General features: G+C 44.7%; 1 protein-coding gene across 3 annotated transcripts; it reads left to right on the top strand.

Annotated features, from left to right (window-relative positions):
• Window positions 1-8,799: 8,799 nt before the first annotated feature.
• On the top strand, window positions 8,800-27,492 carry BIRC3 (baculoviral IAP repeat containing 3). 3 transcript variants are annotated; one of them, XM_021696552.1, is made up of 9 exons: window positions 8,800-8,992; window positions 14,147-15,371; window positions 15,482-15,581; window positions 17,892-17,970; window positions 21,000-21,048; window positions 22,586-22,828; window positions 26,024-26,278; window positions 26,679-26,720; window positions 26,830-27,492. In XM_021696552.1, exons 2-9 carry the CDS (start codon window positions 14,519-14,521, stop codon window positions 27,021-27,023), a joined length of 1,815 nt encoding a protein of 604 aa, XP_021552227.1. In that variant the 5' UTR covers window positions 8,800-8,992; window positions 14,147-14,518; the 3' UTR covers window positions 27,024-27,492. The 3 variants fall into 3 exon arrangements, with proteins under 3 accessions (XP_021552227.1, XP_021552228.1, XP_021552226.1); XM_021696553.1 differs by having other exon boundaries at window positions 12,281-15,371; window positions 26,687-26,720; XM_021696551.1 differs by having other exon boundaries at window positions 12,281-15,371.
• The last annotated feature ends 437 nt before the right edge of the window (window positions 27,493-27,929 follow it).

The following is a 27,929-nucleotide window of genomic DNA, read 5'->3' as shown; positions in this document are numbered from 1 at the left end:
TGTGCACCCATTTTACAGCTGAGATAGGGGCGGGTGCAGATCGGGCAACTTGCTGCGGGCGCCAGTCTGCCGGGCTCTCTCTCTCGAAGAAGCTAGCGCAGGGACTCAGGATCACGTGATCTATTGAGAGCGTAGCGCTGTTCAGGAGAGCCTGTGGCAAAGGGGGGCGGCAGGATCCAGCAGGGAGAAAGAGCCGAGCACGGAAGGGGTCCAGGCTCACGGGGTCTGTAGGGGGAAGAGCAGGGAGGGCAATGGTAGCAGTGTGGGAGTGGTCTCAGACTCACATCCACCAAGGGTCATGCTCCAGAGTGGGCCACAGGTGCAAGCTGTTAGTGGGAGTCGGGTGCACAGGGAGGGAAAGGGGCTCTGGGGGGGCACCCCGCTAGGAAGGGGAAAGCTGAGTGCCAAGCCAGGCTCCCCGGCTGCAGAGTTGTGTGGCTGGGCCAGGACCTCTGCTGCAGCTAGTTCCGGATACCTCAAGCCCCTGGCTTGCCAAGCCAAGGATGCCTCCAATTTCCTAGACAGTTTAGGATTTTTTGTTTGGAGAAGATTTTATGCCCGTTCAGGGCAGAGGTTGCAAGACTGTTCCAACAACAACTCTCTTGTTTCTCTTGCTCCCCATTTGGGAAGGATATCCATGCACAGCTTGCATTGCTCAGGGCCAGGACCGAGGTACATAAGCCTGCGAGGCAGTGTCTCCTGAGCTTCTGTACTAAACACGTCTCTGGCTTTGCCCGGTGCCGCTCAGAGAAGGGCTGGGGCCCAACAGCCCCTGAGCGACAGAGCAGACGTGGCCCCGAGAATCCTGGCATTCCCTAGGTGCCTCTTTCTACCTCTCATCGGTGGGGAAAATGGTAGAATGAGGCATCTGGAATCGATCACTTCAGCTTTTAAAGTTTCTGGATCTCAGACACTGAAAGCTACGCAGTCAGGGCGGCTGGGAAGCTTTGAGAATGGGGAAACCGTCCGCACCAGAGCCCTCCCGTGGACAGGCAGCTGTCTGGATATGCGCCCTCTCCCGCGACTTCACTCCGTCGTCATCTTCTTTGACCCATTCTTTTGCTCTAAACAAGCTTCCCTCGTCGGAGAGTTCTGTCCTCACCAGCCCAGGGCCCGTCAGTCCCAACGCTGTCTCCTGTGAGCTGTTTGGCTCCTGTAGGGACTGGTCCGGTCCTACAGGCAGACGCCTGATGTTCTCTAGCCTCCCGTCGGGAGTTAGCCTGCTTTCTCTCTCTGTGCCCAGAAACCCAAGCTGGCGAGGCCAGGAGCTGCTCCCCGCCCGCCCGACTCCGGAGAACTGCCCTGGCGGATGCAAGTCTGGAGCCACTCCTGTAGGTGCCGTGGCTCTAAAATTCTGCCAGGAAAACCGACTTTATGGGACCGAATGTCGTTGGTGTGATCTGTCCTGTCGCTCTTTCTGCTCAGCAACATCGCGAGCATGTTTAGTATAAACTGTTGACTTTAGTGAGTTCTTAGCTTCTCTACCAGATTTCAGTAGTTTGTTCTAGTGATGTTCCATGTTCTCCTGGAATCTTAACTGTCCCATTTCCATTTCCCCCCTTATTTCTCTCCTTCTCCACCCTCAACTCACAAATCCTAAACAAAGGGGTGGCTGGCTGGTTGGGTCCATAGAGTATGCAACTCTTGATCTTGGGGTTGTGTGTTCAAGCCCACATTGGGTGTAGAGATTACAAAAAAAAAAAACAAAAACAAAACCTGAACACAGGAGCGCCTGGGTGGCTCAGTGGGTTAAGCGTCCGACTCTTGATTTCAGCTCAGCTCATGATCTCAGGGTCGTGAGATCGAGCTCTGCACTGGGCTACGTGCTGAGCATGGAGCCTGCTTGGGATTCTCTCTCTGCCCCTCCCCCCCAAGAAAAATCCTGAGCACAGTATTAGAAAATTAAATCAGCAATATATAATAAGGACATGACATCATGAGCAAGTGAAGTTTATCCTAGAAATTCAGGATTGGTTTAATACTCATAAATTAATCAATGCAATTCTCCATATTAACAGAATAAACAGAAAAACCGTATGATCAGCTTATAGATATAGCTCCCATTTTTTTTTTTTTTTAAGATTTTATTTATTTATTTGACAGAGACACAGAGAGATTTTTAGGACACAATGCTGAGAAGGGAGAGAGCCACGGAGAGAGAGAGAATTCCAGAGATTCTCAGAGAGTCTCCTGAAAAATAATTGAATTAGTAGACAAAGACATTAAAACAGTTATTATTTTAGTATTTCATACATTTGAGAAGATGGAACATGGTAATTAATGACAGTAAAGGATTTTTTTTTTTTAGTGAGGGTATTTTTTTTTAAAGATTTTATTTATTTATTTGACAGAGAGAGACACAGCGAGAGAGGGAACACAAGCAGGGCGAGCGGGAGAGGGAGAAGCAGGCTTCCTGTGGAGCAGGGAGCCCGATGCGGGGCTTGATCCCAGGACCCCGGGATCATGACCTGAGCCAAAGGCAGATGCTTAACAACTGAGCCACCCAGCGCCCCGCTTCCATTTTTGTTTTAAGATTTTATTTATTTATTTATTTGACACAGAGAGAGCACAAGCAGCTGAGCAGGAGAGGCAGAGGGAGAAACAGATTCCCCTGCTGAGCAGGATATAGCTCCCATTTTTTATTTAAAAAAAGCTGTCAGTAAAGTAAGAATGTTAAGAAACCTCCTCAATCTGATAAAGAATACCTATGAGAAATCTATAACTAACATCATCTTTTCCCTGAGGTCAAGAATAAGTCAAAGAGGTAGGCGCTAATCAAGTCTCTTCATCATTGTACTAGAGGTCCCGACTTGTACCATAAAGCAAGAAAAAAAATAAAAGGAATAAAATAAGAAAGGAAGAAATACAGTTGTTTATATCTATTGATGATGTGGTAGTTTGCTAAAGAAAACCCAGAACAATCTAACAAATGACTACAGTAAGTGAATTTAGCAAGGTAGCAGGATAAAAGATCTTTACACTAAAATTGATTTAATTTCCACCTACTAACAACAAATAACTGAACACACAATTTAAAAATACTATTATCAACTGAAAATCTAAATTAAAAAAATAGTATTTACAATAGCATAAAAATATGAAATACTTAGCAATAAATGTAATAAAAGATAAGATCTCTGTACTGAAAACAAGGAAATTAAAGAAGGCAGATAGAGGGCTATACTTTGCTCGTGGATTAGAAGACTCAGTAACAATGAAATGTCAATACTTCTAAAATTGATCAATAGATTGAACATAATGCTAATCAAACTCCCAGCAACTTTTAAAAAGATATTCACAATTCTAAAAATTATATGAAAATTTAAAGGACTCAACCAGGACAATTTTGAAGAAAAACAGAGTTCAAATAATGCTATTTGAAATCAACACTTGCTTTAAAGATACAGTGATCTATACAGTATGGTATTGTCATAAGGATAGAGAAATAGATTAACGGAACAGAATAGAGAGTTCAAAAAGAAACCTCCACATATAAGTTCAATTGATTTTTGACAAAGACATAGTAAAGCAATTCAGTGGGGAAGGGAACTTTTCAATAAATTATGTTGGAACAATGTTTAGAAAAAAAAATGAACCTTGGCCCTCAACTCACACCATATGCAAAAATTAATCTGAGATGAATCATAGTCCTAAGTGCAAAAGCTAATATCACAGCTTCTAAGAGAAACCATAGAAGAAAATCTTTATGACCTTGAGGTAGGTAAAGATTTCTTAAATGCGATATAAAATGCACTCTACATAAAAGAAAATATTGTTAACTTAGGCTCCATCAGAATTAATATATTCTACTCATTAAAAAGTAAAGGCAAAAGGCAAGCCACCAACTTGGAGAAAATAGTCAGTGTACATAACAGAGGACTAATATCCAGAATATGTAAAGAACTCCCTTAAATCAATAATAAAAAATTGGGGGTACCTGGGTGGCTCAGTGGGTTAAGCATGCAACTCTTGATTTCGGCTCAGGTCATGATCTCAGGGTTATGAGATTGAGCCCTGTGTTGGGCTCCATGCTGGGTGTGGAGCCTGCTTGGGGTTCTCTCTCTCTCTCTCTCCCCCTCTGCCCCTCCTCTTGCTTCCATGAGCATGCGCACCCTCTCTACCTCTCTCTCTAAGATAAATAAATCTTAAAAAATAATAAGAAGTCAATCTATTCGGTTTGAAACTAGAAGATTTGAACAGTCACTTCAGAGAGGTTGATATCTAAGTCAAGAAGGGGCATATGAAAATGTGTTCAACATCATTAGTTACCAGGAAATAAAAATTAGAAGCGTAATGAGATACCAATACATACTCAAGAGAAGAGGTCAAATTTAGAAAGTGACAATACTAAGTCTTAGGAGGGGTGTTCAGCAACGAGAATTCTCATATATTGCTGGTGGGAGTGTAAAATGCTGCAAACGCTTTGTCAAAGTTTTTGGCAATTCCTCATAAAAATAAATATACACCTACCTATGGCAATTCCTTATCCAGGTACTTATAAAACAGAAAGGAATCCAGAGATTCACAAAAAAAGACTTGAACCAAAATGTTCCTAGCTTCACTCTTCATAAAGGGTCAAACAGGAGGTAACCCAACATCCATCAGCAGGAGAACGAATAAACAAATTAGGGAATATTCATCCAGTGGGATACTACTTGTCAGTGAGGACAGCCAGCTACTGATGCATGCTCACGTGGATCAAAGTACAAACATGGTGAGTGAAAGAAGCCGCACGATTCTGTTTATGTGAGGTCTGAGAAGACAGCCTGAAGCCACCGTGATCCCAGTCAGAGTAGTGCTTGAGGCCGGGGGTGGGGTGTCTAGATACGCGTTCACTGGAAAGAGGCATGAAGGAATTTCTGGGGTGATGGAAAATGTTCTTTATCTCTATCTGGGTGACTTGGAACTATGTCACTGATGTCCGTGAAGTACTCTCAGGACAAAGAAATCACAAGTAAGCCACCACTTAGAAGGGCAAGCTGCACTTTGAGAACAGATCGGTCTCTGTTACAAGAGACATCCTTGTGAATTTCTTCATTAGCACTTGTTCAAGGCTGATCCCATTGTTTTATTTGCAAGTTACACAGTTGCCAACAGACCAGGAAATCCCCGGCACGCACGATGACTTTCATATTTACTTTGGAATCAGAACAGCATGTCCCCTTTGTTCGATTTCACTTTTGCTTTCAGTTCTAGAGTCCTGCGCAGAATCTATCTCTTTAGCTAAACATGTAAGAACTTACAGTGAAATAGCTTTAGGCTGGGACTGAAGTTGTAACAGACTTTCCACCCTGTGAAACTCCTTCCAGAGAAAGAGTATTTGTTCATCCTGATTACCCTCAAGGGAAAAAAAATATTTTAAAATTGATTATTTAATAATAGGATATTGAGAACACACCAGAGGTGAGCGTTACCAAGTTTCCAAACCAGGAATGGGGTGAGCACGCTTCTCACCCCTTGCTTACACGCGGACAGCAGAGGAAAGCTGGTAAACTGGATAGAAATGGCCCCATGTGTCTATCTTGTCACTCTCCTCAAGAATTTCTTTGCTCACTTCTGTGTCTAAAAGAGTATTGGAGAATAGGTCATATGTGGGTGCTGGAAGGAAAAATGGAGTTTTTATATAAAATATTTGGGATATTCAGGGTTAAAGGGAAAATATAAAGTAAGTTACAATATTAACAAATTGGGTGCAGGTTTAGAATGCAGAAGGCCCAGGAGGATAGACTGACTCTGTTTTTGTCAGTCAACCGAGATTTATTGAACACCCACGATGCTAGAATAATGTGAACAAAATACAAGAACAAAGTCCTTGCTCATATGCAACTTTGAACTGTTATAGGAAAAACAATTCTTGTAAAAAATGAACAGTTCGGGTGCCTGGGTGGCTCAGTCAGTTGGGCCGCCGGCTCTTGGTTTCAGCTCAGGTCGTGATCTCAGGGTTGTGAGCTCAAGCCCCGCATCAGGCTTTGCACTCAGCGGGGTGTCTTCTTGGGATTCTCTCCCTCCCTCTCACTCTGCCCCTCCCCCTGTTCACACACTCTAAAGTAAATAAATCTTAAAAAAAAAAAAAATCAACTGTTAAAGTTGCGTGAAATGTTGTGGAGGAGACATAGTGATCTACTCCAGGCCCTGGCGGGTCTGGTCTCAACTCATTGAGTTTGAGGCACATGGGAATCCTAGTCTCCTCAGGATTTCTCAGGCCCTGGTCTTTTTTTTTTTTTTTTTTTTTGAGTAGGCTCCACATCCAGTGCAGAACCCAATGCAGGGCTTGAACTCACGACCCTGAGATGAAGACCTGAGCTGAGATCAAGAGTTGGACACTTACCTCACCAAGCCACACAGGTGCCCCAGGCTCTGGTGTTTAAATTGGGATACGTGCTCCCTTGGGCAGGCTTACCAGGTCCTCACAAAGATTTAGCCATGGGCAAATGGGAACTCAAATGGTTCTAAGGGAACTGACAGCCTGACCCTTAATTTCCACATGTAGTTCTTCCTAAAACTGATCAGCCTGAAAACAAGAGCTGCTCAGGGGGCCAGGCCTGTCCTGTCTTCACACCAACCTTTTCACAAAGGTGCTCTCTTCTTAAAAGGACAGGCTCACCTCTCACCCATCTTGGGTTTTAAAATAGTGTATTGCCCCTCAGTGTAAAATCTTCCTGGACAATTAGAAATAATTGGTGTTAGTGCTGAGAAAATGAATTACTCTAAAATCTGTGCATAGAGCTGCCAGGTAGAATGTAAGACATCCAGTTAAATTTGAATATAAGATAATCAGTGAATAACGTATAGCATGGGACAAACTTATACCCAAAAAATTATCTCAAATTTAAATTTAACCAGGTGTCCTGTATTTTATTTATTTTTAAAATATTTTATTCATTTATTTGAGAGAGAGAGAGCACAAGTGAACGGGGTGAGGGGCAGAGGGAGAAGCAGGCTCCCCACTGAGCAGGGAGCCCAACACGGGGCTCGGGGCTCGATCCTGGGACTCCGGGATCACGACCTGAGCTGAAGGCAGACGCTTAACCACCTGAGCCACCCGGGTGCCCCATATCCTGTATTTTAACTTGCTAACTCTGGCAACTCTACCTGGGAAAAAAAGGCCTGTGGTTTCCAAGTCACTGATTTCAACAAAATTGAGTTGTCTACTGATAACTAATTAAATTTCGATTGAAGATCATTAAATGATTTTGGGGGTATAAAACAAGTTCAAAAAATTGTGAAAAATTGACATAATAACATTTTTCTGGTCTAATCTACACTTATTTATGTAGAGAAGGTTTTCAACACTTATCTTTAGATATGAAAAAACCGAACAGTACCTATGTTGAACCAATCATATTCTAGTAATAGGTAATACCGACAAACACACATTTGAACAGGTTGTTCAAATATAAGCTGAAGCCATTAAGATTGCATTTGTAGAATTTTACTTTTTATCTTTAGTAATTATCAACATTTATGATCTTTATTGTTTTGATTAACTGTGTAACAGGTACTGAAAGTTGTATCAATAATGCAATCAAGGAGACATTTTTAACACTTAGAGCTTTATGGTCACAGGAAAAAAAATAAATTCAGCTTATGCATGTATTTGTTTCAGAAATATGAGTGAGTATAAAGATGTCTCTAGTAAACGTACATTAAAATTCTGTGGGGGCACCTGAAGCTAATATAATGCTGTTTGTTAACTATACTGGGATTAAAATTAAAATTAAATAAAATTCTGTGGGGGAAGTAGATTGTTCAAGGACAAAAGGCAATGATATAATATTTGCAATTATTAAAGATGAGCTGATGTGTTAATTGTGGTGATGGTGGGCATCAAATGGCTATATTTATATTCCACTGAATTCGTTGAAAAGAGTGCTGGATCAATTTTATTCTAAAATACCTAGTCTGCATTTTGCAGTTGCTTTGCAACTGGGACAGCTTTTATGTTTTAATGTGAAGTTAAAAATGTGCAGAGGAATACAGTTTTTCAAAATTCTTTTGATGGGTACACGATCAAAAGTCTGTAAGGACCACAAAAAGGTTTTCAGAAAACGTCTAATAAAGTTTTGAACTAAGCAGGCTCAGGAGTGGATTGAAATTTCCACACGACAGATAAACTTGATCATTATGGCACAGCTCCAGCTGGGTCCCTAACTGCCCTGGGCAGCCAAATCCACGCAACCCCGAAGGTGTCCCCGCCCCTGCTGACTGTGCGGAATGGAATGGGCGTCCGCTTTGTTGGCGCAGGATGAGGAATTCCTGACGAATATTACCGGTTTTATCTTTGGTTTACTGGAAGACAGGACAGACAGGTGAGCTGGCCCCGTCCCTGCGTTCCCCTGGCAGGTGGTCCTCAGAGTAAGGCTTCCAGGGGCCGCCTGGACAGGGAATGCTGAGGGCCGGGTGGCAGGTGCAGAGACCCCAGCCTTCCACGAGAGGACCACCGCCACTTAGAGACTCCGACGCGGGACAAAAGGCCAAAAGGAGGAACTTACTTCATAGCCGAGTCGCCCCTAGTTATAAAACAACCAGGCAAAAAAAAAAAAGCTTCAATACAGGAAACTCATCGGGTCGCGTCAGTGTTTCGCACAGTAAAAACAGCCCGAGGAGGAGAGCCCTGCGTTTCCACTCGTGCGTCCCCGGGCTGCCCGCTCGCACCGCAGCGCTGTCGGGAAGCCGGGCGCGCTGACCCGTGGCCGCAGCACCGCCGTCGGAAAGGCCGCGGCCGGCACAGTGGCGCCCCCGGGGTCGCGGAAATCCCCGGGGGAGCTTGCCAGGCCGCGCTTAGGGGAAGTGCGTGTGGTTACGGCCGCGGAGTTCCCCCACGTCCTGCGAGGAAAGCACCTGCCGCGGCGGGCCGCACAGATGGGGGCGGGCCGGGCTCCGAGGCGCTAAAAGCCCCGCCGGCCTCCGCCCGCACCGCAGAGCCGGGCGACCGGGGCCACCGAGGACACGGCCGGCTCCAGCCGCGGGCGCGCGGGGCCTCGGGCGGCAGGTGGGTGAGGGGCCGCCCGCGTGCGCGTGCGCGGACCTCCCCTCGCGTGGGTGGGGCGCACTAGGGCGCACGCTGGAGGGCGAGGGTCGGCGGAGAGGCCCACGGGCCAGGCGGCGCTTCAGGGAGCGCCCCGCCTGTGTGCGCCCCCGCGCCAGTCAGCGGTGAGCCCAGGGGGCGGGGGGCCCTGGTGGCCGGGGTGACCCCAGGGCCCGGAGGTGTTCCCGCGCCGTGGAGGGCGCCCGGTGAGCTTGGGGACAGGCTGCCCCCGTACTTCGTAGGAACAAGGCCGTCACATCGTTCGCGACCCCGTGGAGGAGCGCATGTTGGCGTGTGTTGGCACGGAGAGTAGGTTTCTGGTCGCTGCCCTAGTGGGCAGCATGGGAAGCCCGCGTTGCGGTTCATCCAGTTAGCCAGGTGTTGCGGGGCGCTGGGCCGATGCTTAACAATGGTGCGAGCCTGGTTTGCTAGCAGTCACAGCTAGCACCAGCTGTTGCTGCCACCTGCTGTGTGCGGGGACCCTCTCCAGACACGTGTCAGGTCGTGTTTCAGGTAGTCACCATGATCATCTCTGTGGATAATGAGCTTGCTCGGACTCATGGAGGTTTTCTTGCGCAAGGTCACGCCGTCTGGTGGGGGGCCCGAATGGTATCCAAGAACCCGGGAGGTGTGACCTCAAACCCTGATATTAAACCATCGGGGAGCAGACTTTGTAGTCACTAACGTAAAACTGATGTTCTTAATACCATGCAGATGAGGCTGTTGTGGTCACGGGGTGCTCGGTCAAGTCTGCTGACCTTCCCTTGTTCAGCAAGTGTCTCCATTTTGTGTGGAGCCAGGTGGATGTTGGCAGTGGGAGGGCTGGTCCAGAGCTGGAAGCTGGTTCTGCTCTGAAGGAGCTCAGCGTCTGGGGGCGGCCGGAAGGAAAGGCTCGCTCACCCTCCAGCATCAGAGCTGGGGTCTGCCAGGTGCCCAAGAGGGTGGAGCACCCACCAGCCCTGGGGTCAAGCAGGTTGCCCACCAGAGCTGTTAAGAGGCTGAGACCTCGAGCCATTCCTAGAGGGAACCACTAGAAAGGAGACAGGAATCCCAGAGTGTTATTGAGAAGCCAAGGAAGGAGAACATTTCTTAGGTTTTATTTATTTGTGAAAGAGAGAGCGAGCGAACTGGGGGTGGGGGGAGGGGCAGAGGGAGAAGCGGGCTCCCTGCAGAGCAGGGAGCCCGATGCGGGACTCAATCCCGGGACCCTGAGATCATGACCTGAGCCGAAGGCAGACGCTCAACCGACTGAGCCCCCCAGGCGCCCCTGGGGTAGGACGGTTCTAAGAGGAAGTGGGCCCCAGCGTCAGATGTAAATATTTCCGTAGGTTTTGGGAAAGAAGGCTTTGGTGTTATTAATGCTGACAGTTTAAGCCATGTTGGCCAAATGCAGTTGCAGCGGGGCCTTCACTGAGACGCTGTTGCGTTCGCTGGGCTGCGAAGAGAAAGTGAAACACAGCACAGCAGACCCTGGAGCAGGGTTTGAACGGCCCGCGCCCACTTAGGTGCATATGGTTTCGATAAGTACGGTACAGTGTTGTAAATGCATTTTCCTTTGATTTTCTTAACGTTTTCTTTTGCTGACTTTATTGTAAAAATACAGTACATAATGCATATAACATCCAAAATACTCGTTTCATCGACTGTTACCAGTAAGGCTTTTGGTCAACTGCAATTTATTATGAACTTTTTGGGAGTCAACAGTTATAGTCAGATTTTCAACAGTGTGGGGAGAGGGCTTGGGCGCCCCTGACCTCTGCATTGTTCAGGAGTCAACTATAGTTGCTAGAATGGAAAGTGGGGTTGAAAGAGGATTTTTGTTGCTGTTCTCGTGCCGAAGCTGAGACAGACTTAAGCACGCCTGTTATCTTGAAGGAAGAATCCAGCGAGAGGAGGAGGAGGAAGGGAGAGGCTAGGGCTGGGAGCAGGATTTCTGAGGCAGCGGGTGGGTTTTAAGGGAGAAGCATGGATTTGGGGGTGTGAAAGGGTTACTGCTCAGTGAGGTCTCTTAGGGATGCAGAAGGCAAAGCAGTCTTCCAAAGGGGATTGGGGAGAACTTTGGGGAGGATCCTGAAGGCTTCAGGGTTGCAGAGGGCAGCGGGCTAGGGAGCTGCCTCGGGCTGTGGACAGCTGGGCAGGTGGCCAGAGCTTGAGCTTGTGGCGGCCCCAGCCCGTGAGGTCTCGGGTGTCCCCCAGAGCATTTGGAGGTCTATGTGTGGAAGTGGGTAAGAGAGTTTGAATCGATGCGGAGGGGCATCTTGGCATATTTTCATTCTTTTATCATAAACTGTTGCCTACATTTCCACAGGCGTCTGTGTGCCTCGTGTCCACAGCCAGGCTTCTGTAGTTTAAGGCCTGGGTTTATGGTCTCAAATGTAGAGAGGCCAGGCAGGTGGCATAAATGAACAGAACTGGGGTCTCTCTTTTAAACAAAAACATACATTAGATACATATCTTAATGTGTAGGAATAGTCCTCTCTTCCACAAAGAAATATGGTGCCTTCATTTTTTCCCAGACTTGTCTCTCTTTGTCCACCTTGCATTTTTGTCACTTTCAACAGACACAGGTATCAGAACAATTTCACTTTCTTCACTATTGTTCCGTCAGAGGAACCCCATGGCAAGGGACAGTCTCGGTATCAGAGTCGCGAGCCCGCTCACAGCAGCTCGCTGTCGCCCGTCGGGTTTTTCCAAAGGAGCTTGGGATCTAGAATGTCATGGGAAATCTCTTACTTTTAAAAAATGTTGGTAATTCATCAAAACATTAAAGGAAAAACCAAACTGTGATCCGAGAAGAGACGTACTTGGAAAATGGGAGATTGGAGCAGGGTGTGCAGGTTGACCAGCAGCCCTGGGTCGGTGCTCACGTCCCGGCATCTCTGACTGTGCTGTGTTCTGCATGGCTCTGGGAGGGGTGGGGAGGTCCAGCGCCGTGTGGGCGGGAATTCTGTTGTTCCGGTAACTCTTCTCTGTGCATAATTTCAAAATAGAAAGTTAGAGAAATGAGTCAAGCACAGAGGTCCGAGTCGGTGCGAGCCAGACCTCCTCGTGCCCCTGCCGGCGCCGGTTTGAGCCCGCGGGTCCCCCCAGGATTTCTTGGCCGCTGCCGGGTGTCATGCAGGACCTCGTGTGCACGGTACACAATCCTGAACCACCGGTGCTCTGTGCTGGAGGAAAGGTTTGAAAAGAGAGCATTGTGGTACAGCTATGAATTGCCTGACTTTTAAAACTGTCTTTCTATTTTTTAAACAGGTTTTACAAAAGAGGCAAATTATTCGACTTCTTTTAGATTTTTTCCAGTTTTTTCTATAAATCAAAACATCTCAAAATGGAGGCCTAAAACCCTTAAAAGGGACTTAGTCTAATCTCCGGGAGGTAGTTTTGTGCATGAATAAACAAATTCAATAGTGAACTGGAGTTTTGGTATCCAAAGAATGTTAATTTAAAAAACCTAGACCATATGTGCGAATCTAGTCATATGAGTTGTAACTATGAAGTGATGATAATCTTGATTTGAATCTGACTTGTGACATAAAGGAGAAGTGATTCTGGCTGGAACATACTGTTGAGCCACAGACTGCAGTGCAGGATAGAAAAAAAGGAACTCGTGTTTGGTAGAGATCTAAAAATGAGTGGCAGTTATCTAGAACAAAGAGTAAGTATTTCAGCCCTCTGCTAAATTAGAGAAATATGCAGGAGAGACCTCTGACGGGTGGGAGTCAAGAACTCCAACGTCAAGAACAAGATTTCCCAATACAACACATGGAGAGAGAGAATGACACGTGAGCGACTGGTGAAGAAATTATCTAACCATGTAGATGACCATCGATATGTTGGAAGTCCAAAATTTAGTTTGTTCAAACGCGCTATTGTCTGTGAGAAGGATAGCAGTGGGAATCACGGCTGGGGGGAAATGAACAGACTTAGCAGAGAAGAGGTACACAGAGACAGGGATTGGCACCAGGAAGGTTTTTATAACAATGTGTAATGTTTTTGTCCAATGCCAAGCAAACCAAAGTGAGGCACGGTAACTTAGCTTTGAGGGAAATCATCACGGGTATGGAGATACATTTCTCATGCCATCTGGACGTAAAGCATTACAGTCTGCGTGGAAGCCCCAGCATGAGTGCACCAGGGGCCAGACTGCTGCTAGAAAACCCATACGGCTTGTTTGCTGGTCCTTGCTAATATTCTGGATGCAGACCCTATTTACTGGTAGCTAGTCACAATTGAAACATCCTGAATCATATGAAGGTCTCTGCTTCTCAAAAGGAGTAGATTGTGACAAAGTAAACTTAGTATTATTTTTTGTTATGATAAATTCCAGTTCAAGGTATGCTGTCTGTAAAATTAGTTCTGACCAAAGCCAAATTTGTACGATTTGATTATCCAGCTTAGCCTACAAATTCAGCGCTCTGACTTTTGATTCTTTTAAAAAATCCATTATCAGATAGAAGACTTGGTATTGTCTCTCAGCAGCCTGAAGCTGAGCCCAAAAGACCAACTAAGCGAATACATTCATCTTGCTAATTTATTTGAAATAGAATGTTTAATTTGCTAAGTTCTAGTGGAATCACTATGACTCAGCAACCAAGCTCCTGATTATGGGAAGTAATTATTATTTAATAAATTTTGAAATAGGCCTTAAGATGCATCAACCAATTCTCTTCCTATTTCAGCTCTTCATTTATAGGAAAATTCTAGTAGATTGTTTTGTTTTCCCTATTAAAATTACTATAGGAAGAAAAATTAATTTGAGCAAGGTTTGGGATGTGCTGTATTTCACTGCATCTAAGACATCATTGATTGTAAGACACACCATCACTTTAATACTTTTGGGAAATAAAAATGCTGTTAATTAAAATATGATATGTTACAACTTGTAAGATACCTCTTGATAACAGATACTTGAAAGATGCATCCTAAAATCAGTGAAATAGGGTCGTGCATTCTTCTTTTGAGGTAGGTCTTATGCTTTTTCTTTTTTTCTGGCTACCAAATTTCATAATTAAAGGCAAAACAAACCCAGTTTGAGTTTCGTTTCTGTAGAGCACTTAGTGAGCATAGCTTTCCCCAGGCCAACAAGCTGGCTGCCTAAGTCCCACGTTTCATCTGCAGGCTGGCTGAATGCTGCTGCACCGTGCCTGGGGGGGACAGGACGTGGAGTGGCCTCCGGTGACCCAAAGCGCTCTACGCTTTCACGAAGGGTTTTGATTTTCTTCATGAGGTGCTGTGTATCACCATGTTTACACTGTGTGTATAAAGATCATGCAAAGGTGCGGGTGTACGTAATTGTCCCTTAAAATGTGTCCGTGTAGAACGCAGACTCTCAGCATGCCAACACCCTAAATGTGCAGAGGAAGAGAAGGACGAGAGATGTCCCGGTGTGGGTGCTCCACCGAGGATTAAAAGTAACCCAAATCAAGAGCCGTGCACAAAACTACCTCCCCTGAGAAAGGCTAGTCCCTTTTCTTCCCCGTCCACTTCACTATGAACATTGTACAGAATAGCCTGTTCTTGTCCAATTTGCTGAAAAGCACCCCTGTGCTTGAGCTGAAATACGACCATTCGTGTGAACTCTATAGAATGTCCACCTACTCGGCGTTCCCCGCCGGCGTCCCCATCTCAGAGAGGAGTCTGGCCCGGGCTGGTTTTTACTACACTGGTGTGAACGACAAGGTCAGGTGCTTCTGCTGTGGCCTGATGCTGGACAACTGGAGACCTGGAGACCATCCTGTTGAAAAGCACAAACAGCTCTATCCCAGCTGCGCCTTTATTCAGAATCTAAACTCAGCCTGTGTTTCGGGAGCCAGCTCTCCACCTCCTCCTCCTTGTTCAGTAACAAACTCCACACATCCACTGCCTCCCAGTTTGGAAAACACTGGATATTTCAGTGGGTCTTATTCCAGCTTCCCATCGAATCCTGTGAACTTCAGACCAAATCAGGAGTTTGCTCCCTGGAGGCCCAGCCCCTACAACGGTGCAGTGAAGACGGTGGAAGCCCGCTTACTCACTTTCCAGACATGGCCCTTGACCTCTCCGCAGGCGCCGGAACTGGCCAGAGCTGGCTTCTACTATGTAGGACCTGGGGACAGAGTGGCCTGCTTTGCCTGTGGTGGGAAGCTGAGCAATTGGGAACCGAACGATAACGCTCTGTCAGAACACCTGAGACACTTCCCCGACTGCCCGTTTGTGGAAAGTCAGCTCCAGGATGTGCTGAGATCCACCGTGTCCAACGTGAGCATGCAGACCCACGTGGCCCGCCTGAGAACCTTCTGCAGCTGGCCCTCCCACGTTCCTGTCCGGCCCGAGGAGCTCGCCACGGCGGGCTTCTATTACACGGGTAAGAAACCCCATCTGGTCATCAGACAAACCGTCCCCGTGCTTTACCTCACACAGTTGGAATGGGCACATTCTATGAATTCAGACGTTTTGGTCCAAAATTAATTTTAGGTCACAGCGACGACGTCAAATGCTTTTGCTGCGACGGTGGACTGCGGTGTTGGGAATCTGGAGACGACCCGTGGGTGGAGCACGCCAAGTGGTTTCCGAGGTAATTGCTGTGAAACTCTCTTTGCAAATGCTTCTTGTTTTTATGAGATGGGTTATACGTGTTTCCCTTAGAATCAGCTCTCGCTTTACTCTTTGTTTCAAAAACGCACTTGTGGGGCGCCTGGGTGGCTCAGTTGGTTAAGCGACTGCCTTCGGCTCAGGTCATGATCCTGGAGTCCCGGGATCGAGTCCCGCATCGGGCTCCCTGCTCGGCAGGGAGTCTGCTTCTCCCTCTGACCCTCCTCCCTCTCATGCTCTCTGTCTCTCATTCTCTCTCTCTCAAATAAATAAATAAATAAAATCTTTAAAAAAAAAAAACGCACTTGTGAATAAATTTAGGACGGATTACTTAGAAAAATAAACGGTTTTAGTAGAAGATAGAGGCTTAGGGTTTTTTTTGGGTATAACGAAGAATATATGTCTGTTTTAAAAGAATATATGTTCATTATAAAACCCAAGCCACACATTGTAGAAAAGTACAGAGAAAAAAATGTAAGTGTCCAGAAATCTCACTATCTAAAGAAGACTAGCTGATGAATGGATAAAGAAGATGTGGTTCATATATACAATGGAATACTACTCAGCCATAAAAAAATGAAATTTTGCCATTTGCATCGACATGGATGGAGCCAGAGGGTATTATGCTAAGCAAAATAAATCAACCAGAGAAAGACTGTTATCGTATGACCTCACTCATGTGGAATTTAAGAAACAAAACAGAGGAGCATAGGGGAAGGGAGGGAAAAATAATAAGACAAAATCGGAGAGGGAGACAAACCATAAGAGACTCTTAATCATAGGAAACAAACAGGGCTGCTGCAGGGAAGGTGGGTGGATGGGGTAACTGGGTGATGGGCATGAAGGAGGGCATGTGATGTGATGAGAACTGGGTGTTATATAAGACCGATGAATCACTGACCTCTACCTCTGAAACCAATAATACATTATATGTTAATTGAATTTAAATTTTTAAAACATGATGAAGTTATTTTAACATTTGAAAAAAAAATAGAGGACCTGTTAACATTTTAGTGAATATCCCTGCAGACGTCTCTTCATGCATATGTACGTATACAGATAAATGTATATATCACATGAATTAGATATTATATATACTGTTTTGAAACTTTTTTTCAGTCAATCTTATGTCTTGGACATGTTTCCGTTCTTTCAACATTTAATTTAATTGATTGTCTATTGCTAGGCACTGTTCCAGTGGTTAAAATACTCAGTTGAACAAAACGAAGATCCTTGGTCTCATACGTTAATTTAATAGCGAGAGAGGCAGATAATTAATAAAAACTTAATAAATGAGTTATGTAGCATGTCGGAAGACAGTAGGTGTTATAGATAGAATGAAAAAACAGAGCAGAGTAAGAAGAATCAGAGGCAAGTCGCAATATTAAATAGGGTGGTTAGGTAAATAGAGACCCACCTCCTCTGTTTTCATCACTATAGAACATTTCATTGTCAATCCTTACACTTTTGATTATTCTGTGCTTATTTACACTCTCCTTTTTTTATTGAAATCAGGTGGCTTATGATGATACCTCTCATGGTCAAAACTTTTAGTGTTTTTAATGTTGCTTCCTAAGCTCAGTATCCTGACTTATTTTCCTTATATAAGTTTTAGTATAATACTCTATTTATAGCACCTTTACACGCCCCAAATATTTTAGATTTCAAAAGTTACAAAGATAATGAAGAAAACTTTACCCAGATGTTTTTTGAACAGTGCTGCTAGCCTTCCACGGTGGTAATTTTGTGAATGTATAAAAAGAAGGGTGAGTTTGCTTTGGTTGTGTGAGGGGTTCATTTTGTGCTTGAGTTAGACCATGATGTGTGTTATCTAGGAATTGCCAAACTTGGGAGGATCTGACTTACTTAGAAAATGTGTTCACCTACCTCATTATTTCTCTTGTCCCACTTTGTATATTGTGAACTTTTAAACCTACAAACCTTATGTGTGAGCAGTGTCGTTTATGAGCAAGCTGTCTACCTGTCTCCCTGGCTCTGTTCTCAGTGTTCAGAGTATCTGTAGCAGTCTTTGAACTTTTGAAGAGAGCAGCTGGGAGCTCCGAGTGGACATGGCCTTCCTTGGCCCCAGGAGGCTGGGAGCCTCATGACCCACATAGCCCCAGCCGCAGCAAAGCTCGATGCGCAGCCTCCCTCGCTTACGGCATCTCGCCTTTACTGCAGGATGCCAAATGAGTGTCAAGGGGTTATATACATGTTTATGTTCACTCAAAATATTTAACAAGCTACACATGGTGGGATTAAAATAACAAACTTAATTTTGCTTACATTTTAGGTGTGAGTACTTGATACGCATCAAAGGACAAGAGTTCATCAGTCAAATTCAAGCCAGTTACCCTCATCTACTTGAACAGGTAGGGAAGGTTTTTTTTTTTTAGATCATCGGTTAACAACAGATAAATTATTTTCTGATAATTACAGAGAGTCATACTTTAGTGAAAAGACAAGAGTTGCTTTAAAAATACATTCATTTTTTTAAAATACCCAACATGATCTTAGAACTATTCTTTGGATAAAAACAGATTCAGAATTAGAGATCTCCTGAAAAATAATGTTTAAGATATGGCTTTAAGTATTTCTGTAATAAGGTTGCAATAAATTAAATTATTTGAGGAAAAAATTTGGCTGGGATGGTAGCATTTAATAGTTTTACTATACAAATTTTTGTTTAAAAGACTTGAGAAAGAGAATTTTATTACTCCTTCTAATCTTCCTGGAAGGAGATTGCTGGGAAGGTGGCGGAGTAGGAGGATCCTAGGCTCACCTTGCCTGCCCCATGGGTACAACTAGGTAACACCCACGTCAGTGTAAATAACCCAGAAAATGACCTGGAGACTGGCAGGGCCAACTCCACAACTAAATACAGAGAAGAGGCCACATCAACGAGGGTAGGAAGGGCAGAGACTCTGTGGGCAGCTAAGCAGACCATGGGCTGTCCACAGGAGGAGGGAGCCACAGGCTCAGAGGGGGAGAGAAACAGACCCCACACCAGGGAGCTCACACAGGGAAGATGAATCCCCGTAACATTTGGCTGTGAAGACCAGAGGGGCTGAATTTTGTGAGTTCTTACAACCAGCAGGACTCAAAACTGGAATTTTAAAAATCAGCAGGCTCGGCTCTGGGACAGCCAGTGGGTGAGAGGAAACTGAGTCCCCGCCCTTAAACACACAGCACAACAAACAGCCTGTGGAGATACGGTGTAAGAAGCGACAGGTTGAAAAACACATGGGGCAATGGGAGGCAGAGTTACTCACTAATCTCGAAGTTCACTGAGGGATGTCTGCTGGAGCAGGGGCGCTGGCAGGTGCCATTTCCCACCTCTGCCCCTCAGCATAAACACACGGCCACCTGTGGGAACCAGAGTGGTGCTGAGGCTCACTACCTTGCTTGCTTAAACCATGCCACCTCCTCCAACGGCCTTCCTCAGTCCTGGTGCCGTGGGTCTCCTCCAGCCAGAAGATTGGCACAAACCTTGCTAACACCATATACTTAGTGGATCCACTCCATCCAATGCATTCTTGGCCGAGCGCATCCAAACCGGGGCTGCAAGCCTGGTAGTGCGTAAGGAGTCCCAACGGGGGCCAGCGCCGGTCCCACCGTGTCCCCAGCAGTGGGCTGGGAGCAGACAGCTGGGCTGCCTGCAGGCCCCGCCCACCAGTGAAAGCTTCTCAGCAACACAGAGAAAGTGCCCTGTGGTTCGGGGCTACTGCATCTCTGGTCTGACTCAACTCAAACCCACAGTGGCCCCAGATTGGCCCACAAACAACACAGGGACGAAACCCTGCCCGCAACAGGCAAAGACAGCCTCTGCAGATGGCTGAAATGAAGGCAAAATCGGCTTAGCGACAACAGCAGGGCACACACAACACACACAGGAGATGCCCCTGAAGTGCCAGGTTCAGGGGAATGGGGGACACTGCATTGCAGGGCACTCCAGGACCTCTTCTTCATAAGGCCACTACTTTCAAGAGCAGGAGACGTAGCTGACTTTCCTAACACAGAGAAACGGACCCAGAGTTAGACACAATGAGGAGAGAGAGGAATATGTCCCAAATGAAAGAACAGGACAGGGGTGGCTGGGCGGCTCTGTCGTTAAGTGTCCATCTTCGGCTCAGGTCATGATACCAGGGTCCTGGGATCGAGCCCCGTAACGGGCTCCCTGCTCAGCGGGAAGCCTGCTTCTCCCTCTCCCACTCCCCCTGCTTGTGTTCCCTCTCTCGCTGTGTCTCTCTCTGTCAGATAAATAAAACCTTAAAAAAAAAAAAAGAACAGGACAAAACGACAGCAAGGGACCTAAGAGAAACAGATACAAGTAACATGCCTGATGGAGAATTTAAAGCAATTAGCATAAGGATACTCCCTGGACTTGAGAAAAGACATGCGTGAGCTCTGTAACACAGAGACAAAGAATAACATAGCAGAGATAAATGAAATGAGAAACACTCTTGATGAAATGAACAGCAGGATGGAAGAAGCAAAGGAACGAATTAGTGATATAGAAGACAGAGTAAATGGAAAATTATCAAGCTGAGCAGGAGAGAAAAAAAATTATGCAAAATGAGAATAGACTTAGGAATTCAGTGACTCCATCAAGCATAACAATGTTCACATTATATGGATCCCCATAGAAGAAAAGAGAGAAAAGGGGGCAGAAAATTTATTAATTTATTACTTATATTAATATAATAAATTATTAATTTATTATTAATAGCTGAAAACTTCCTGAATCTGGGGAAGAAAACAGATATCCAGATCCAGGAAGCAGAGAGAGCCCCCAAGAAAAATCAACCCAAGGAGGTACACACCAAGATACACAGTAATTAAAATGGCAAAAAGTAGTGATAAAGAGAATCTTCAAAGTGAGGAGAAAAAAAGACAGTTACATAGAAGGGAGATCCCGTAAGTCTAGCAAAGGTTTTTCATCAGAAACTTGGCAGGTCAGAAGGGAGTGGCAGGATATAGTCAAAGTGCTGAATGGGAAATAATCTTCCTGGAAGAGCAGATAGGAAGGTATATAATAGTTTGAGGGACAACTTTTTAGCCATAGTCATTAGAACCGATAGAGGGTCCAACTTATCCCAAAGGATGAGACAGAAAATGTAAGATGTTGGAATGAAATGCAAACAATGATTGTCTCATAAATCACTGAGAAGGTGTAGCCCTTTTCTTGCCTTCAGGAATACAGATTCCATAAAGAATAGTTTATGGTGTAGAGAATAACTCTTGAATGTAAATGAAATATTGCTTTCAAGATAAAAAATCATTTTGCCTGTAAGCAAGTCAGTTTGCAATAAATTGAGTAAAATAGATCTCTTGACTCGTTTATATTGTAAGGGACAGGCTAAGACTTATACTTTAATTTATAAACTTTTTTCCCCTGTAGCTGTTATCTACTTCAGACAACACAGAAGATGAAAATGCTGAATCACCAAGTAAGTATAATGACAATAATTACTGCATTTAAATAGAACTGTTGGTCCTATGGAGATTGGAAGCTGATAATGGTTAATGTACATTTGTACGAAGCTCTATATTATGCACTCTCAAATGCATTAAGTTGGTATTTCTCAAACTTTAGTGTGATCATAATTGCCTAAGGAACCAGATCTCTGGTCTCTACCTTAACCCTACTGTATTGAGCCATGGCGTCTAAGGGTGGGACTTGAGTATGTGTAGTTTTAATAGCCGGCATGTATCCCGTGTCTCCTTTGTTCTCAGACCTTGTGGGAACACAGGCACTCTGACATGAGATGGCTCACGTATTCTGTAAAATGTTATTCCTCAACAGGGACCCTGAAGCTCAGAAAGGTTAAATGACCTGTCTTTTGAGGCTAAACCTAAAAGGTGATAGAGCCAGTATTTGAACAAACTGTTCTACTCCATTATGCAGTGTTTAATTCAGTTCAATAAATATTTATCATGCGTCTGCTACTCTGAGAAAAGACTACAGAACAGGGCAAACAGAACTCCTGCTCTCATGAGCAAACAGTCCAGGGGATACAGACAAGTACGCAGGTGGGAGGAAGGGCTGTGGTCAGAGAAGTAAAGGGTGCTGTGCTGCGGGGGCACGGGAGGGGCCATGCACCCCGACTTTGGAAGATGAGAGAGGCTTTCCAGAAGAAGTATTTGACTTAGCACAGAATCGAAGGGGACGGTAGGAGTTAACCAGGGGACAAAGGGAGAAAAAGAATATTCTAGGCAGAGAGAACAGTGCATGGAAGTCTTCGGTGACAAAAAAGAACGGGCACGTTTGCAGAACTGAACACAATTCTGTATGGCCAGAGTGGGATTTGTGAACAGGCCCACTCTCAGAGTGATCAGCCCTGCAGGCAGAGTTTGTCCCGAGAGCCGTTTGTGACTTCTGGGCTCTAGCATGGCATATGAATGAGAAAGTGGCAGGTGATGAGACTGAAGAGGTGAGGGGGGCCTGGATGTGTGCCGTCTTGTGAGCCACAGCTGAGTGTGAGAACAATGGAACAATGGAATTGTTGCCGGGATTTCGGAAGGAGGGTGACATAGTTGGGTTTGTGTTTATGAAAAGCCACTCTGGTGGCATATTGCCGAGAAGGAACTAGACAGGAGAGATGCCGTGGGAGGCCCCGCAGTGACGGGGTGAGTGAGGACAGTGGCATCTTTGAAAAATATGTGAAACATACTTGATTTAGAAAGCTCATTTGTTCATTCATCCTGGGGGGAAAAGAATTCTTGGTGGACGGGGATCCCTGACATTCTGTTCCTTCCTCCCACCCATTGTTATGCCCGATAATGCAAATTTTGTATCGCAATACAATATTCCATATTCTTATTTTAGTGACTGAACATGTACATCGTGATTTTAAGTTTAACAAAGTTAATACAAAACAATGCCTATACGTTTTCTGGGCTTTATGTTTTTGAAACTGTAATAACTTTCAATTCAAGAGATATATAGATTCTCCCAACGTGTGTGAAATTCTTTATTTCATGTAGTTGTCCATTTTGGACCTGGAGAAAACCGTTCAGAAGACGCAGTCATGATGAACACCCCCGTGGTGAAGGCCGCCTTGGAGATGGGCTTCAGTAGAAGCCTGGTGAGGCAGACGGTGCAGAGTAAGATCCTGACCACTGGGGAGAATTACAGAACTGTTAACGATATTGTGTCTGATTTACTTCACGCGGAAGACGAAATAAAGGAAGAGGAGAAAGAAAGAGCAGCTGAGAACAGAGAATCAGGTATGTACCCATACTGACCGTTGTCTGTGTGTGGATGTGATGTCACCGTGTGGATGTGATGTCACCATGCATTAGTCACAGAAAACCTACTTCTTGTCAGGGCGATCAGGTGTTATGTTCAGTGGTCTCAATTTGAATTCTGGAAATTTTTTACATTACAGTGTATTTGAATTGCTCGTTAGTCAATTGAAAATGTATGTGTTGAGTGAAAGCATGTTCTTAATTTATACTTTTACTCTGGGTCATGGACTGTGTATGTAATCATTCATGGCTTGTGATCCCACGCTCACTCCCTTCGCTGTAAGTTGGGTGGGATCAGGGACAGTTATTTTAATATTAGTGTCCAGAGTGTCTCAGCCCAGTGACATTAATTATAGTATTAATAACACACATTAATGGGTGAATTATGATTAAGTTTCCCGCCTGCCCACACAGGAACTGAGCTCCCCTTCAGGGAGTCCTTCTGTTCTTGAGGGGAGGGCGAGGACACTGTTGCACATTCTCTCAAGACAAGGTAGCCACGTCCCTCCACACTAGCCATGTCTGCCACTGTGTGGCCTCTGCTCTGTGGCCCTTCACAGAGACTGCCCCCCCCGCCCAAGCACGTCCATTCCCACCTGGCCACTCTGAATGCTGTCCTCAGTCTGACCTAGACAGAAACGTTCACCCCTCCTTTGCCGCTCTTTGCCAAGCAGGGACCAGACCCATAAGTCTATTGAAAATAGATGGCAACTTTTTGCAAGCTCTTACTAGAGATTTAGGGATAATGGAAGAGCATTATATCATGGATGGTAATTGACAGCTGTAGCTGTTTGGGCCCCTCTTGCTGCCCCTAAGCCCATCCTCATGAGTCTCTCTGTCTAGCTTCTGTTCGGGTTCATCTCTGTGTAGCTCTGGACATTTTACATAAATGACTAGGATAGTCCCAAGCATGTTTTCCCCTATGAGAGCTCACGCTCCCAAATACCCCCAAAGCTCAGAAAGGGAAAAGAGTTTGCCCCATCTTTGTCCAGCATGATCTGGAATCTCTTTCTGCCCAGGATGGTTGGCGGATTGTCCACTCCAGGCTTGAAGAAGCCTGCCCCTTAGGTGGATTTGTCTTCTGGCCACCCTGGGCAAACACGTCTGATCCTGTCTTTACCGAAGTGTGAAGTGCTCAGTTCTGCACACCACCAGCCCAGCAACAACACAGCCCAAGCTTGTCTTTGCCCGTCCTTGCAGTGGTCTTCTCCGTCTTAGCTGTTGGTCATCATCTTTCAAAGAAGAGAACACCCACCTCCACAATTGTTTGTAGACCCCAGCTGTGACACATTTGTATTTCTTTCAAAGAAAATCAACAGTCTGTAGAGATGACTGCAGTCAACAATATACAATAATTTGCATCATCAAAAATATATTGTAGCATCTCTACTCCCTGTTATGTCTACACTGCCCAGCACACACACTGCACGTACTCTGTGCTCAAGAAATATTGTTTGAATGAGCAAATGAAAATATTTTCATTTAGGTTAGTGATGACTTTATAGTTTCCCAAGAACAGTAAGTAGGTAAGTAATTTCTTGACAGGTGTGTAAATAAAGAGACAATTTAGGGTATTATTTCCAGAGCAAAAGAATAATATGCTTCAAAGGTATATTCGAATCTTTAGCTCTTACAAGCCAGAATACAGTCTGTGACTTTGAAATGAGTCTTTTTTCCTCAACCACTAGCAATACAATTTTAGAAATCTTGGGACACCTGGGTGGCTCAGTCAGTGAAGTGTCTGCCTTTGGCTCAGGTCGTGATCTCAGGGTCCTGGGATCGAATCCTGCATCGGGCTCCCTGCTCAGTGGGGAGCCTGCTTCTCCCTCTTCCTCTGCCCCTCCCCCTGCTTGTGCTCGCTCGCTCTCTCTCTGACCAATAAATACATAAAATCTTAAAAAAAAAGAAATCTTAAGAATTTCAGAGAACTTACTACATTAGTCTAAGTTAAATGTAATTAGAAAAATAAATCTTAGGGACATGTGGGTACCTCAGTCAGTTGAGCATCTGACTATTGATTTCAGCTCAGGTCATGATCTCAGGGTCGTGAGATCCAGCCCCACAGCATCCGGGAGTCTGCTTGTCCCTCTGCCCCTCCTGCTCCCCACCCCCCGTTCTCTCTCTCTCATCTCTCTTTAATAAATAAATAAACCTTTTTAAAAAAGGAAAAAGAAATCTTAGATAGAAAAAGGCCCTGGTCCTTTTCCCAGTTATTCCCGGAGCTCGTTATCTTCGAAATGGGTATCTCTGGCCTTGACTTTTTTACTAAGCACTATTTTTTGTTAAATGGTTCTGGTTTATGTCCTACTGCTCGACAGAGTCAGTGTTTCTAAAATCTTAACAGTCCTCTCCCCCCAAATAACTTTTTTAGACAGCCCAACTTCCATCATTAGTTATTTTGTAGAAAGAGCCTTATGGATCATAGTAAAATTGTGTACTAATGAATAAACTTAGATTCACAAGTCATATTCCAAGCAGATAATAAAATTGCAGAATTTTGAAATATAAAATATTTTATCAATAGAGACAAAATCTGGATCTCAGAGGAGAATACAATGATCCTATACACAGGAAGGTATCATTGACAAGATTTAATCTTTAAAATGCTGCTGGTGCCTTTCCCCACTTGCTCTAAAAGATTTGGGTAATGGCAATGTCATGTCTAATTTGGGGAAATAATTAAAACTTTATCCTAAAATCAAATTTCAAAGAAATTGTACAGGTGAATGATAATTTAAGAAATAAACATTCTGTCATTTTAATCTCTTGATTCTATCTTTCCCCAAGTTGACTAGATTGAATTGGAATTTTAATTTTCTTAGGTTCTAAGTTGGATTTGGTTAAAGGCTGAGCAGCTGTGCGGAATGTGCAGAATGTGCGGGAACGCGGACTGACGCCAGACCGCCTCCGTTTACTTTTCTCGTTGTGTGTCCTGCAGTGTGTTGCTCTCTGTCTCTCCTCTGCTAAGGGGGGGACACCAGTGCCTTCCGCGGTGGCCTCTGGGAACATGGAATGAAGGGACACATGATGGAGAGTGCCCATCCTGATGCCGGGCTGCGGGGACCCCCCAACCTAGCGGTCACCTGCGGTGCAAACAGATCGTGACTTCTTCAGTCATGTGTCCCTGTGAGCAGAGGTGGAACATGTTTGTGTTTGTTTTCTTGTTCTATAAAGACGACGTAGCATTGATCCGGAAGAACAGAATGGTGCTTTTCCAGCATTTGACTTATGTGCTCCCGATCCTGGATAGTCTGCTAACTGCCGGAGTGATTAGTGAGCAAGAACACAGTGTGATTAAGCAGAAGGCACAGACGTCTCTGCAAGCAAGAGAGCTGATTGATACTGTGTTAGTAAAGGGAAGCTTTGCGGTCACCATATTTAAAAACTCTCTACAAGAAACGGACCCCGTGTTATACAAGCGTTTCTTTGGTGAGTGCTGCACAATTACTTTGGGGAACTTTCTAGGTCAGTTGGAAATACGCTCTTAGCGTGACGAGCACCGGGTGATGTATGGAAGTGTCGAATCACAATTCCATACACCTGAAACTAATATTACACTGTGTGTTAGCTCACCGGAACTTAAAATTCAATTCAGTTCAATAAAAAAAAAGAAAATATGCTCTTATCAATGCTTTGGGATTACTGGAAGTAATTCAATCTAATTTACAAACTGTTGCACAAAAAGATGAAAGATTCTTGTTGCATTGACGTTATGACAGTTATTGATAGCATTTGGCCAGAGTCTAAGCTGTTAGTTTAAAAATATATATTTTGTGACTAAATATTAATCTTACTTGTTATTAATAATGCTTTTGTGTTTCTCCCTTAGTGCAACAGGACATAAAGTATATCCCCCTGGAAAATGTCTCAGGTAACATAGTAGTAGTGATTTAAACCAGTAGAAATCATGGGTTTTATTTTCTTGGCTTTTGGAGAAGCAGCAACAGGTGCCTTCATTAAAAATTCTTTTCTCTTGGTAGATTTACCAGTGGAAGAGCAGTTGAGGAGGCTGCAGGAAGAGAGGACGTGTAAAGTGTGCATGGACAAAGAAGTTTCGATAGTGTTCATTCCGTGTGGCCACCTGGTCGTGTGCAGAGACTGCGCCCCGTCTCTACGAAGATGTCCTATCTGCAGGGGTGCAGTCAAGGGCACAGTGCGTACGTTTCTTTCATGAGGAAGATCCCAAACGTTGTCTACACTTTAAAATTAATGGATTAAATGTACTGTAATTTTGACTACTATGCTGGTTGGTTTCCTTAAGATATTTATCTATTTGCAACTCAAAACTGATATAAATATATATCCAAATGCTGTGAGCCGTATGTACCTAATAGAGAGTAAGAACAATAGGCTTTTGTTCATGTGAACAAAGAGCACTACAGGGACAATACTAAATCAGAATTTCCGCACTACTAAACTTGTAAGTGAATGAAGCTTTCAGAATTTTAAATACTTTGGAGTCGTATTAAGAAACAGGAGCACGGATTATCTGCCTTTCTTGATCCAAATCCTGTATGTAGAAGGTCTTGATATTTGTTGAATGACTTTTTGGGGACTTGGTGGTTTTGTAAAGAATTCTGTGATGAACATTTTAATAAAGCCATAAAATTACTCTTGTTCTTAAACTCTTTATTTCTGTGTCCGTGTGCTCCCTCCCAGGCTGCCTCTAACCTCCTTAAGACCCCATGGGTGTTGAACTATACTTAGATCCCTTTCTCGAAGATGCTTCTTCATTCACACCATAGATCCCAAGGGGGGGATCACACCTGGCTTTCATCGGCCCGGTTTTGTGGGATGTCTGAGTCGAGATCAGCAAGCTTGCTTGTTCGTTCAGGAAGTCTCATGCCTGCCCTACCCATCGGGAAACGTTCCGTGCTTTGTTCTCACCACTTTGCTCTGAAATCTGGGACTCAGTCTACCTGTTAGCAGCCTGGACTGGAGCCAACAGCCCGTTCAGGTGAATAAATTTATTCCATACTGTCAGGGCAACAAAAATTTTCCTTGTTTGCATTACTTTTTGGTATTCAGCATGCCCGATTAATAATTCTCTATCCTTGGTTTCCTGTAGACCCAGTAGTAG

This window comes from Neomonachus schauinslandi, chromosome 11, assembly GCF_002201575.2.
Source record: "Neomonachus schauinslandi chromosome 11, ASM220157v2, whole genome shotgun sequence".
Taxonomy (NCBI): Eukaryota; Metazoa; Chordata; class Mammalia; order Carnivora; family Phocidae; genus Neomonachus; species Neomonachus schauinslandi.
The sequence above is the reverse complement of the archived record's forward strand: the minus strand, read 5'-3'. Positions and strand labels throughout refer to the sequence as shown.

Bases quoted from the DNA above. Each gene is read 5' to 3' on its own strand.
- BIRC3 (XM_021696552.1), top strand. From the start codon at position 14,519: ATGAACATTGTACAGAATAGCCTGTTCTTGTCCAATTTGCTGAAAAGC. The intron at 15,582-17,891 runs GTAATTGCTGTG...CTTACATTTTAG, and splicing joins CACGCCAAGTGGTTTCCGAG to GTGTGAGTACTTGATACGCA. The intron at 21,049-22,585 runs GTAAGTATAATG...TATTTCATGTAG, and splicing joins TGAAAATGCTGAATCACCAA to TTGTCCATTTTGGACCTGGA.